Here is a 13,762-nt window from a genome sequence, read left to right as displayed (position 1 = left end):
TCTCTCTCTCTCAGCATGCCAAACAAAACTTTTTTATTTGAAAATGAAACATTTGGTGGCACACAGATATAATCACAAAACAAATAATATAATAATCCAAATTGATCAATCAATAAATGGAACTTTTGACAGAATTTAACTGAACATATTTCCAGTGGTACACTAAATATTATTGGAATTGTTTTTACAAAATGTATCCAACAATCCTCTGACATCAGTGTACATTGCATAGAGAAAAACTTGCAATAATACCATGCATCTTAATACCGTATATTCTCTTAAATTTTTCCCGTAGTATTATTTTTATTAAATGTTTTATTATGATGTACTGTATGTAAAGCTGCTTTGCAACAATGACAATTGTGAAAAGCGCTATATAAATAAAATTGAATTGAAAATGTCATGAGGCTCCTACAATTCTCTTATAAAATAGAAATGTAGCTGACATTCACCCAGTGAAAACGTCAGGTCTGGCTTCTCTTTTTGCAGAAGCGAGCTGATATTTTCCGTCAAGACATTTCTTACTTCCCTTTTCAAAATAAAGTTAATATTGTGCTCGAATGCATCATGCCTCTGCCCCACATTTACCCCTCAGCATCTATTAATAGCAGATTTTAAATAATGTGCGGATGGAACATATGGGATTTAAGGTAAAAGCACTGATGCGTTATCTGGAGGATTGAGAACATCAGTTAGACATTCAGTTAAAAAACAAGATTGTCATCTCTGAACAGGGGGGAAAAGTACAGTCGATTTTTTCTGTTTTCTTCTGAAAATGAAACTGGGGGTGATCAAGCAAAGGAAGAAAAATCCCCAAACCGTCATGTTGATTTCTCTTATTCCAGGAAACTCGGTGTGTGTGACACATACAAAATGACAGAATTTGACATGAGAAAAGACTTTCTTGCACAATGGCACAGCTATTTACACTGGATAAGCACGTTTATAAAGATTTAACATTTAAGGTGTCACGTTCATGGTCGCACACAAATGTTTTATGATGATTTCTCAAATGTGTGCATTCAAGAGAGCTTTCTTCTAAATGTGCACGGGACTTAAACCTCTATTTCAAGCAGTTTCTATCCACACTTAAGCAACTTGTTTAACATCGAAAGAGGAACATTGAGAGAAAATGACCTTCATAATCTACTGTCAAGAAGAGTGAAAGTGAATGTAAGATGCAGTTGAACACCCGCCAGAAAGATATTACAGGGTTGTATTTGTTAAAGGCATACTCCACTCAAAAATGAAAATTCTGTCATCATTTACTCATCCTCAAGTTGTTCCAAACCTGTAAAAATGTCTTTGCTCTGTTGAACACAGGGACATCTCTGTTGACATTTCTGGGACATCATTGACTACCACAGTAGGAAAAAATATGGTCTCGGTATTTTTTTGTACTGTTGAACACAAAAGATTTTTTTGAAGATTTAGGAAAGCAAACAATTCTAGGGCATCTTTGAAAACCATTTATATTTTTCCTACTATGGTAGTTGATGCCCCAGAAATCTCAGTTGCTAACATTCCTTCAAATATGAATTATGGGGAGTAATTCATGACAGAATTTTCATTTCGGGGTGGAGCTTCCCTTTAACAATTAGTGCATTTGCTAGCATAAACTAACAGTGAACAATACTTCTACTGCATTTATTAATCTTACTTTATGTTCGTTTCAGAAATACATTCTTCACAATCAAAAGCTCTATCTGTTAATGACAGTCTATGTACCACAAACATAAATAACTGTACTGACATAACATTAACAAGAATTAATAAATGCAGAACAACTATATTGTATTTTATGTTGTTAGTAAATATATTTCTCAATGTTAACAAATACAACCTTATTGTAAAGTGTTACACATAACTGTAATATTAGTGCACATTTTCTTGCGTAATCGCCTGTATCTGGGGCACTGAAAGTCCTTTTGAACATTAACCATGGTTTAATATAGTAAAATGACAATGTTATGGTTATTATAGTGAGAACATGGTCAATTTCTCTTTACTTGTTTTACTTCAAAACACTACAGTCACTATAGTTTAACCATGGTTAATTTTTGTATTGTCATTCAAAAAAGAATTTCGAGAAGTGCTTGATGGGCGTCTTTCTGCAATTTAAGAGAAGCAAACGCGCAGAAATAAAAACTGCAAACTTTGTAGCTTGTGACTGGAGTAGCGCTTGTACCCTTTACAGCCAAAGGACAAACACAAGGAAGCGGTTTTCGTTCCATTTTAAAACTCTTTAATTTATTCTTTTAATGTAAGTAACAACATTGTTCAGACTTGTTAGATATTCACAATGACCTCTAACAACGTGTCTAACACCACACTGTCAAACGATTTTATGATCTTTTGATGTTTCCATATGGGTCTTTATTAAAATAAATCTTGAAAATCTCCACAAAAATACTCTACCTCCCCACTGACAGTATATGCAAGTACGTGATTAATAAAAATCAAAAGAGTGGAGAAACAACTGATGTGATTTTATTCGAGTCTTGGTGCATCCACTCAAATACTCGGCATACAGGCGTCACACGTGTAATACAGACCCAACCCGAGACCCCAAGGCAGTAAGATGACAGAATGACGGATCCCTGAAACCTAAAAATCACAGTATTAATATTTTCCACATTTCTGAGTAGACAGGAAAGCTGTGGTATACAAGTCTTAAAGAAATGTTAAACCCACGCTGATTCTTAAGCACTGAAGCTAACAGCTATGGTGACAATACCATCAAAACCAAAGCTGACTATAGGAAACAGCAAATTAACTTGTCACGTCTATTTCTCAGTAAACACTGTACCAAGACATCTGTGGAAAAAAAACCAAGGCAGTCCAACCCAGTCTTGTGGAGAGGACAAAATCAAGGCAAAATTACGTTCAAACTATAAACTTAGCTGCGCTGAACATCTCGAAAACAGAAAAATGTTTCCTTTATTATGTTGAAATCTTAATGTTTGAAAAGCTAAAAAGAAAAACCGCACAAAGGTTCAGTCTAAAAAGATGTGACGGGAACAACATCACAAGCATGACTTTCATCCCGTCCATATTACAAGGATTCCTGCAACTATTGGGTCGTCTCTGCTGAGGGCGTCTGCCAGCATCAGTATTGTTTTGTGAAATTAATGGACAGCTTGAAATGAAATAATACGAACAAAAGAAAACTACCAATACAGTATACAGAAGATCACTTTCAAGAGTTTAAATACCCCCGATCACATGATTACCACTCTTTTGGTGCATGATTTTAGTTTCAGTCTTTTCAATCAAATATACCGATCCCATTTTGCTCAAAGCCCCAGAGATCTGTTGAATCTGCGCAGGACAAATCAACGCAGGCCGACTCCGATGGAGGGTGCGGGATAGGTTGAGCTGTGTTAGATAAGTTCAACGTAATTGGACGGAAACATTCCAAAATGACCGTCCGGACCGTATCCTCGCCACCAGCCTTCATCGATCATCTCAATGCTGGTAATGATATTATCAGGGTCAAATGAGATCTCGGTGTCATCCGCTGAGGAGATACACACACAAATGACCAATCACAAGCAATGAAAATAAGAAATCATAGGTAATCAACTATTCCGCTATTAACTTTTTAAACACACATCGTACATCGTTGTGTACATAATGATGTAAATGCCTGTTAAGCCAATATGTGTGTACTATGTTTATAAGGCAATGGCCTACATATTTATGGTATTTATCAATCACAGTCTTGTATGTCTTGTTAAGAGACAGACAGACAGACAGACAGACAGATAGATAGATGTAATAATAAAATGTAATAGAAAAATTTATAAACAAAATAAATGACTTGAATAAACACCTACGAAATTTTGTTCTTAATGTATTTTTGTATTACTGTTTCCTTTAAAGTTAATTTTGCTGTTATTATTTTTAAGTTAACATTTGATTATTTTATTTATTTAAATGTTATTATTATCTTTTATTTATTTGTATATCATATTTATTTCTTTTTTCCATATTTATATATAACCATGTTTAATTTTTCCATATTTTTTATTATGTAATTTATTTTAATGTTATTTTTATCTTTTATTTATGTGTATATTTATTTAATTATGCATTTATTTCTTTTCCAAATTTTCCCCCCATATTTAAATATTGCCATGTTTATTTCTTCTATATTTATTTATGTCATTTCCTTTTTATTTATTTGTATATTTATTTAATAAAGCCTTCATTTGTTTTTTATAGACAGCTTCATTGGACGCACCTGGCCCAAAGTTTTCAAAAAAATGTTTTACATTTTTTTTATTTTAATGAGAGAAAAACTGAAATTATTGTGTTTGGTCTGTCGGACTCACGTACTCCAAATGTAAATCTTGGCGATTTAACCTCTTCAGTAAAGCCCTGGGTTAAAAATCTGGATTTTATTTTCGATGATGGATTAAGATTTGATAAACAGATTAACATGGTGGTAAAGTCCTGCTTTTTTTCAATGAAATTGAGTTAAAACTACTCAACAGTTAATGGTTCCAAGCTTTCTTAAGTTTGGGCCACATAACGTTTGTTTACGTTGTTGCCGCTAAAACCTATATTTCCCGCATATTTATTGTTCCATATTTAAATATTGCCATGTTTATTTTTCCCATATTTATTTATGGTTTTCATGATTAGGAATGAATGTTTTTTACACTACTGTGCAGCATTGACAAAAAAGCAGTGGTAATAACAAGAGTGAGGATGGGGAACTGTGGGGAAAATGGGTATGTCAGTGGGTTCAGAACATAACGTTTAAGTATACATGTATGTAGCGTGTGAACATCTTTCAGAAAACGGTTCCTGAATCTGCACAATAAAACACAAACTCACATTCACCCTCAGTATGAGTAGCACTCACCAGCCTGGTAGTCATACAGAGCCCTGGCACAAACACCACGGTCACCAGCCTGATCATACGTTTTCTGTTCCTCCACCTGTGAAGAGATCATGAACCCAAATCATTTACAGACCTAATCTTATTATGAAAGCACACGTTTGTTTTCATAATATTTTCTTCAAAATGTAATAACTTTCTCCGTGGATGAAATGACTTTCCTGCTGATGTAATCAAGGCTGTGTGGGTGGGGAAAGTAATATAAAGCAGTAATATCACAGCCTGATATCTGCAGTCTATTTAAATGTCAACAGATCAAATCAAGTCCCACGGTATATTATTTTCCTACTAAACTGTTTCATTCAGAAATGAGTCACAGTCCAAGACAAAAAATGATGTAAGGTCAGTAAGAACAGTGGGGTTCTGGTTCTGTGTGATGTACCGGTGCAGGCTCTTCATAGATGTTGTCTGGTTCCACTATCGCCTCATATGGCAGCTGAGACTCTATGTGCGTTTCATAATGATCACTGGCTACTTGAACATCTGAAACATCAAAAACAATGAGAGACAGTCATTAACTTTGTCTTTTGTAATAACACAATATCCCACACAGTGGCGCTGTCACATAACAAAACTCAATAGTGGGGCTGAGGATGAGTAATGAAGCAGATGAATAAAAACAAAATCAAAAGAAAACATATTTTGTATGATTTGTAAACATTTATTTTACATCGTAAACATTTTATTTATTTTAAAATTATTTTTACGACATCTAAGCATCTCGGCAGGCCTAAGTCTCAATACATTCCAGTTACTGTAATCCAGTAAAAAAATCATTAAAGCATAAATTAAAACCAGTACAACATATCCTGGGTGTTTTATGGTCTTAAACCATAAAACACTGCTTCATTTTCATTTGACAAAATATATTTTTTTTCAAGTTTCTTTTGATTTTGGGGTGAATAATAAGCCATCCACATTCTTGACAAATTTTCTAAGATATAAAGGAATGCAGCAACCAAAAAGAATGAATGCATGAATCCCACCTTCGTATTCTGGCTCAGGCTCAGGCTCAGGTTCAGGTTCTGGTTCCACATACTGAGATCTGGGCTGTTCCTCAAAACTGGGTTCTACTCAAGAACACACACATGCATGGATACACAGAACACCCACATGCATCGTAACAACACACACTATAGGTCAGCTAGATTTCCACTTTGACACACTGCACCACAGAGGGGCGGAGTCAAGGGCTCAAGCTAGGAGTCAGCAGTATGACCAGCAGAATCTTAAATCACGATATGAAAAAAAAGTTATACCATGATAGTAGTACGTATTACAATATATAAAATAAGTGCATTTGGCTGGAGCTTTTATCCAAGATGATTTCTAGTGCATTTAAGCAATATGCTTATCTTTCTCTGAAAAAAAAAAAAAAAAATATATATATATATATATACAGCCACGGAAAAAAATTAAGAGACCATTTCAGTTTTTCTTTGATGAGTTCCAAAATGAGATAACTCCGTTTTTAAAATTGTTCAAAAATCATGTTTTTTTATTGTGCATTCCAGTTAATATCAATCAAACTGCAGTTGGTTTGTTTTGATTTAAGCCGTAATAACTTGAAAAATACAGCAAACTAACACAATAAAAACATGATTTTTGAACAATCTTTAAGTTATCTCATTTTGGAACTTCATTTGTTTCGATTTGCATTTATTTGCAGAAAATGAAAACTGGAGAAAAATAACAGAAAAGATGCTCTGTATTTGTACAGACCTCAAATACTGCAAAGAAAACAAGTTCATATTCACCTTCAAGCGACACAACAACAGTTGTACATGTATTAGGGAAAAGTTCAACAATGATTTTCTTATGTGATAACCTTGATTTTTATCACAGTTTCCACGTGTCTTGTCATGCTGTCCGTCTTTCACGTTGCTGTTGGATGACTTTATGTCACTCCTGAGGTTGGATATAATTGAAATTCAACAGACACTGGACTGAAATGGCCACAATACATCTAGAAATGCTGACTGAACGAAAAATTGAAATGGTCTCTTCGTTTTTTCCGAGGCTGTACATATTAATGATAAGTAATGAATGACAGGTCTGGCATCATTAACATTAAGACATCACACGGTTAAATCTTATAAATCTGACATGTCTGAGTCTCGTTCAAAGCTATTAAACCTGACATCCCTGTTGAAAAAAACAGCATATACTGGGTTAGGTATGTTTTGATGCTGGTTTGACCAGCGCTGTGGACCAGCTTAAACCAGCACAAACCAGCATCAAAACATACCAAACCAGCATATGCTGTGTTTTTCACCTGTGACCGCAAATCGTGCAAATCGTGATGTTGCAAGCAGCATGTTGTGACGCGTCAAAACAAAATCTCTCCCGTTATACACAACCCCATATACACTGAATATGACCACATGCAACGGTTTACTTCCTGGTGCCAGTTTTTTTTAACTGTGACTTTGATTTACTGCAGTTTAAACATTTTGGTATCTAAATCAGATCTCAGTGTATAATTTCACACTGCCCAGTCCTAGTTTGTGCCAATCTGTGACTTGAACAAGTGCACAATGCAAACAAACACACACAATGTTTACACACACACACACACACTGCAACCCAGGAATCCAGCACATTAATGTCTCACACTTCTATTTTAAGGCGAAGGATCAACTAAATCTTCAAGCAAGCACAAAGAATTTGTGAGTGACTTGGTTAGTTGTTAGTCTGAACAGACAAAACGCCACGCAAAGAGAGGAAGAGCAAAAAATGAGTATGGAGACACTTTCTGAAAGTGAGATAAGGAAGACATGATAAGGTGAGCGTGTGTACCTCTGGCTCGTAAGGGCGAGGCCTGACGCACAGGAGAACGCAATGGCTCTGGATCACATGACTGCTTGGACAGAAAAGGGCTGTTCAACCGCCCTGAGATACACAGAACAGAAAACGACAAAGAGAAGTCGAGCTGACAGGGGGCTGACGGGGGCGTACGCAGAGGAAGAGACCACAAACATTGCATTAGACAGAAGAACCACGGGGCGTTTAACGACGGTCGCATTTCAGACAGACGCACGTGGAAAAGAATGAAGAATAACAGTCAACATTGCAAAGTTATGCCGCATGCACGGAGAGATACCTCTGGAAGTTTGCATATAGAAACATGTACCTGGTTTTGGACTGGATGGAGAGTTGTCTGTGTTAGTCGGGTGGATACCCATCTCTCTCTGTTTGAACATTTCTCGGGGATTAACGGAGCGCTGGGAGATGAGAGACGCCGCTGCCTGTTACAAACACACACAAATGTTACTCGACTGATAACACTTGTGATACTACATTGAGTCTGTCAGAAGATAGCAGCCAGATCCAGAGATCCAGAGTGAGTGCTGACATTAAAAACGGAGAGAGAGGAGAGAGAGAATTCAATCCTGTTCATCCAACACTACCAGATCTGGATTAGAGTTTTGCAAAATGTTGCATAAATATGTTGCAATATTTCTGGTGGATGTTTGAAGTGCATGCATGCTTTGCATGCTTTTAAGGCTGTTACTGACAGAAACAAGCACACAAGTACGCGACAGGCCTCTTAAAGGCATAGGTCACCCAAAAATGAAAATTCAGTCATGAATTACTTACCCTCAAGTTGTTCCAAACCTGTATACATTTCTTTGTTTAATTCAACACAAAGAATGATCATTAGAAAAATGTTAGCAACTGAGATTTCTGGGGCACCATTGACTACCATAGTGGGAAAAAAATGTTGAACACAAAATGAGATATTTTGAAGAATTTAGGTTCTAGTACTACTATGGTAGTCAATGGTGCCCCAGAAATCTCAGTTGCTAACATTTTTCTAATGATCGTTCTTTGTGTTTAACAGAACAACGACATTTTATACATGTCTGGAACAACTTGAGGTCAAGTAAATCATTTTTTTTGGTGAACTATCCCTTTAAGGCAGTTTTTTATGAGGATATTTTATGCTCAAATACTGGTGTGCTGGCTCATAGTTAAAGGTAGCCAACTCAAGAAGTATGTGCTTTTCATTACCAGCTCAGTGTACATTTAACATTATAAAAATATGAATTACTTTATATAAAGAACCAAAAACAACAACGCTATACTAAGAAAATGTATTAAAGCTGCAATGCGTAACTCTGCCTCTCTATCGCCATCTCTGTTTGAAATATAAAATTGCAGGTTATGTGTGGCACGGACATCTTAACATGGTTAAATGATATGGCTCTTTCTAATAACTTGGTTTTAAATTAGCGTGATTTTCGATGCCCCTATCCAAAAACGAATTTTTGTTCATTATTAACAAAAAAAGTTATAAATCATTAGATTATTATGCAATTCCATTAAGTCCACCAGATAAAATTGTCCTTAAGCGCAGGTCTGTAACTGGCCCCCATGGATGCTGCAAGCAATCAGCATTCAGCACTACGAGTATTTGTTTTATAAACGGCAATGAAATCACAGAGAAATAGAGCAGAGGCTCGACCGAGGCACTTATGGGGAATAAAATAGAAACTAAAGCAGCATGGTGTAATAAAAGACAGACAACGACTGTGGAAGAAAGACAGTGAAAAGAAAGTCAGCATCAGTTGTTCTGCTTTCCTGAGGCCAGAAGAGAATTGTCGACCTTCTCTCACTCACGTTAGCTTTTTCCACCGATTCTCCGCGTTTAAAGGGTTTCTGCTGTGCGGTCCCCTCCCTCTCCTGCTCCTCCTGATGAACATCAACACATTTCGTCTCATTCATGCGTCCTGTGTCTCAAAACCCAGTGATCAGACTGGTGCTCAAAAGTGTATGAAATACTCTGAAGCTGAGCATTTTTATGCACGGCCACAAAAAACCAGAACACGCAAAACAGCTTTTTACAAACAATAAAGCGAGCGGATCTGGTGTGGCAGAAACAGTTGTTTAAAATACACAGATGCAAATTTGCAACCACATCGTGATTTCCTGAATTAAAATAAAACCATTGGATGGCCGAAAATGCGCTAGGATTTGAAGCACAGATCAGTTTTTCAAAATGAATCAGCCGTGGACCCCTGATCTTTGAGTCATCTAGGACAAACTTCACATGCGTGTCAGTGTCCCCTGTGCGTATGGCCTACATACCAAACCACAGATTCTGAACAACATTTCTCATTTCTGTGACAGCTGCTCGGTTGAGCTGTCAAGAGCGTATTTTGGAAATATGGTTTGAGGGTTATTAATGTGGAGGGAGAAGTGTTAAACTGCTCTTAAAATGGAAAACTAAAGACAAAATGACTGTGCTAGAAAAAAGAAACCTGACCTGAAATACTAGTTTTTAACCAATCATTAGTTAAGGCCCTGGATGGCATTCTGATGATTTGTTCATAAATGATGCATGTTGGTAAGAAAACTCACAAACTTCGATCTGATTGGCTGAACGCATTTTCGGTAGTTTTGTTTGTACAATGGAATACTCCTGAGGATATAAGTGATGCCAATGATATTTTTCGTCCGTACGGTTATCATTAGCTGTAGCATGGACTAAAAATGAAGAACAATTTAAAACTTCATATTCATAGTTATCGGTTTTCCTGTTGTCACATAAAATCCAGTTTTAGCTAAATGCATTACAGTTACACAGCAGGAATTCTACGAGGACTAGGGATGTAACGATTCACTCAGCTCACGATGCGATGCGATTCACGATTCTGATCTCACAATGCGATTTATTCACGATTTACTCACGATTTATTTTAAAAAAATGAGTTGAAACAAATTAGAAATGAACAACTTCCCTTGCATTATTTCTTAAATGCTTCACGTTTCTTTGCATAATAAAATAATGTTTTATTTCAAATAACAAAACTAAACTGCGATTTTATAACAAATTAATAATAGAAAAAGTCTCTTTAATATAAACAAACTAATACTGTCTGTGCTTTTCTTGGATTTTTTTGCATTTAAGAAATATCAGCATCCACGTTTCTCTCATTATGACGTCGGTGATTTTATCTACTGTATAAAAGCGTGGCTTGACGAAGAAAGCTAGACTTTTTTCACTCATCAAAATTGAACATTTACAGATGGTTTCATCGGACGCGCGCGCTGGCCCAAAGTTAACGGTCGGTGTTCGGTTGTAATGTAAACAGGACTGCCAACTCTCACGCCGACTCGCAATTTCTCACGTTCTCACCCCGCACATCTATTTCCTCACACAGGGTCGCACCCGCCATTTTGTCTGTGGTGTGTAATAAAATAAAAAGCTTTATTTAGGTGCTGCAAACTTTTTTTTTTACATCTCAGGGGTACAATAGTATCTGAAACTGCGGCTGCGGTCTAGCAGTTGACCTCAATGTCAAAATAAGGTGGCCAATTAAATGTTAGAGTTACCGTTTAGAGAACCGAGCAGTGACCAATCAATTCAAAGAAGACATTTTAGATTCAGAGTGCAACGCACTCGACGTATGTGGCTAAACATCCAATAATTTACAACTTTAACTTTTTTGACCGATAGTATCCACTGATGCAAACTACAAAACGCCGTGTTAGATGAAAAATATGTCATTTATGTGATTGATGTAATGTAATTCGCAATTAAAAGTGTGACAAGACGAGGGACAGTAACGGAGCCAATTTCAGCGTTTTATTGGGGATAAGATTAGGAATAAATGTGTGCATATTGTGAATTGATTAAATGGTTTCCAAATTATTCACAGACCTTCACTAAAACACGGGAAACTCTGTTTATAGATTGTGGTAAGCCTATATAATGTAAAACGTATTTGCAAATGCAATATTTAACAATAAATTATAATAGACAAATACTTTTACTTTATTTATTAGTGTCTTTATTCCTTAGTTTCTTAAATTCACCTAAAAATTAATGAAAGGGACCCGGTGTCCATTGTGGCCTACCTAGTAATCTTTTAAAGGCTGGGCTGCCACCTGGTGGTCATTTTGTGATATTGCTAGATATTCTGAATCCTATTTAATTTAAAGGATGATAATAATAGGTAATTCAACTAAAGAATTTGCATACTATTAAATAAAAAAAGATTAAAATTCTTGTATGTGCGTGCTTGTATTGTTGTGTGTGTACAAGTGTGTTACAGATAGTACAGTTGACCTCACTCTCACCATCTGGTTCGTGTGAGGTTTCACAGTGTAATCCACTTTAGCTCTACAACACAAACACATGTTTATTTAGCTATTTAAATGAGGACATTGCATAGACTTTAAAGGGATTAAGGACACTCACCCTCAAGTAGGGCTGTGCAATTAATCGACAATTAATCGTAATCATCAATTTTGGCCTTCAACAATTACAAAAACAAAATAATCGAAGTAAACCGATTATTGTGCCGCATTCCATTTTGCAAGGATCCTCTCTCTTTTCTTGTGGTATAAATCCACAGCGCACCCCTTTCCTTTAAAGTGGATCAGCTGTGCTATTTCTTTACATTTATTTTTCTGTTGAATTCACAGTTTTAAAGTCAAGTCATGTTTTAAAAGTTAATGAGTAATCATGTGAAATAATCCGGATCTCAATATTGGCCAAAATAATCGTGATTATGATCTTTGTCATAATCGAGCAGCCCTACCCTCAAGTTGTTCCAAACCTTTATAGATTTATTTGTTCTCATGAAAACAAAGATTTTTGTAAGAATGTTAGCAACTGGCATTTTTGGGATATCAATGACTACCATAATAGGACAAATTATTGGATTTGTTTTGTTCTGTTGAACACAAAATTAGATATTTTGAAGAATTTAGGAAAGCAAAGTATGGGGCACTTTACTCTACCAATTACATGTTTTTCCTACTATGGTAGTCAATGATGTCCCAGAAATGTCAGTTTCTGACATTTTTCTAAATATCTTTCTTTGTGTTCCACAGAGCAAAGAAATTTGGTTTGAAACAACTTGGGCGGGGGAAGTAATTCATGACAGAATTGTCATTTTTGGGTTGGAGTATACCTTTAAAAATGGTTTTAAAAATCTTTTGATCTGAAGGTATATGAATGTTTTGATCTGAAGGCATATGAATAATATTAATGTTTTAAGAAGATAAAAAATGATTTAAAATGTTTTTGATCTTAGTTTTTACTTACTACTACACACGTATAACTTTTTATAACTAAGTATAACTTTGTAATAAATGAGTTTTTTAGGCACAGAAAAACACTTAATTTATGTCGTAAATGTTGAATTTAATTGAAGTCACTAAATTTTTAATTCTTTATTTTTTTGTGTATAAATCACTTCAGATTCACTATCATGAATCAAAATTCCTATCTTTTGAATTCTGGCCGAACCTGATGAGAAGACGGGAAGAAAGAACAAGACCACACATGTTGTTGACCTGACATGAATTTAATCAAAGATTTCTTTTTCATCATTAGGCAGGAAAATAAAATCTTATGTAACATCATACGTCACAGTTCACCTAATGTGGAATCAACAGGAGCTTGGCACATACAGATAAACAGCAGAGTCACATGACCTGTCGTGTCTATCACTCAATCCCAGATGCACACATACCATCACACTTCACGCAGTCTTACTGCACACTAAAGCATTAAGAATACTCTATCCTTGTTTTTGTTCTTGTTATGTGTGACCAAGTGTTTATGCAGGTACTGTAAGTGTACGTGTGTGTTTTGTTTGTATATGAAACTGGACGTAGGGACGACTTCAGGTCAGTCTGTAAGATACAGTCTGTATTTTTTTAACATAAAGTTCTTTAAACTTAATATCAAATAAAATATAATAATAATTTCAGAAACAAAACAAAAAACAGCAACAATTATCTACAGAAATATCATCATGTGCAAGAATGTACATTTTGGTTCTAAGGCAATAATTGTTCCTCCACAACACTAGTGCTGTCAATGCTGTGTTTTTT

General features: G+C 35.7%; 1 protein-coding gene across 3 annotated transcripts; it reads right to left on the bottom strand.

The window, feature by feature from the left end:
• Nucleotides 1-2,229: 2,229 nt before the first annotated feature.
• On the bottom strand, nucleotides 2,230-10,804 carry LOC130550908 (drebrin-like protein). Of its 3 annotated transcripts, XM_057328437.1 has the most exons (7): nucleotides 9,533-10,803; nucleotides 8,043-8,157; nucleotides 7,709-7,801; nucleotides 5,896-5,979; nucleotides 5,292-5,392; nucleotides 4,874-4,949; nucleotides 2,230-3,520 (listed from the first exon to the last, which is right to left on the bottom strand). In XM_057328437.1, the coding sequence occupies exons 1-7, from the start codon at nucleotides 9,635-9,637 to the stop codon at nucleotides 3,384-3,386; spliced, it is 711 nt and encodes a 236-aa protein (XP_057184420.1). In that variant the 5' UTR covers nucleotides 9,638-10,803; the 3' UTR covers nucleotides 2,230-3,383. The 3 variants fall into 3 exon arrangements, with proteins under 3 accessions (XP_057184420.1, XP_057184421.1, XP_057184422.1); XM_057328438.1 differs by lacking the exon at nucleotides 5,896-5,979 and having other exon boundaries at nucleotides 9,533-10,804; XM_057328439.1 differs by lacking the exon at nucleotides 7,709-7,801 and having other exon boundaries at nucleotides 9,533-10,792.
• Nucleotides 10,805-13,762: the final 2,958 nt, after the last annotated feature.

Source organism: Triplophysa rosa, unplaced genomic scaffold, assembly GCF_024868665.1.
Source record: "Triplophysa rosa unplaced genomic scaffold, Trosa_1v2 scaffold478, whole genome shotgun sequence".
NCBI classification, from domain to species: Eukaryota; Metazoa; Chordata; class Actinopteri; order Cypriniformes; family Nemacheilidae; genus Triplophysa; species Triplophysa rosa.
The sequence above is the reverse complement of the archived record's forward strand: the minus strand, read 5'-3'. Positions and strand labels throughout refer to the sequence as shown.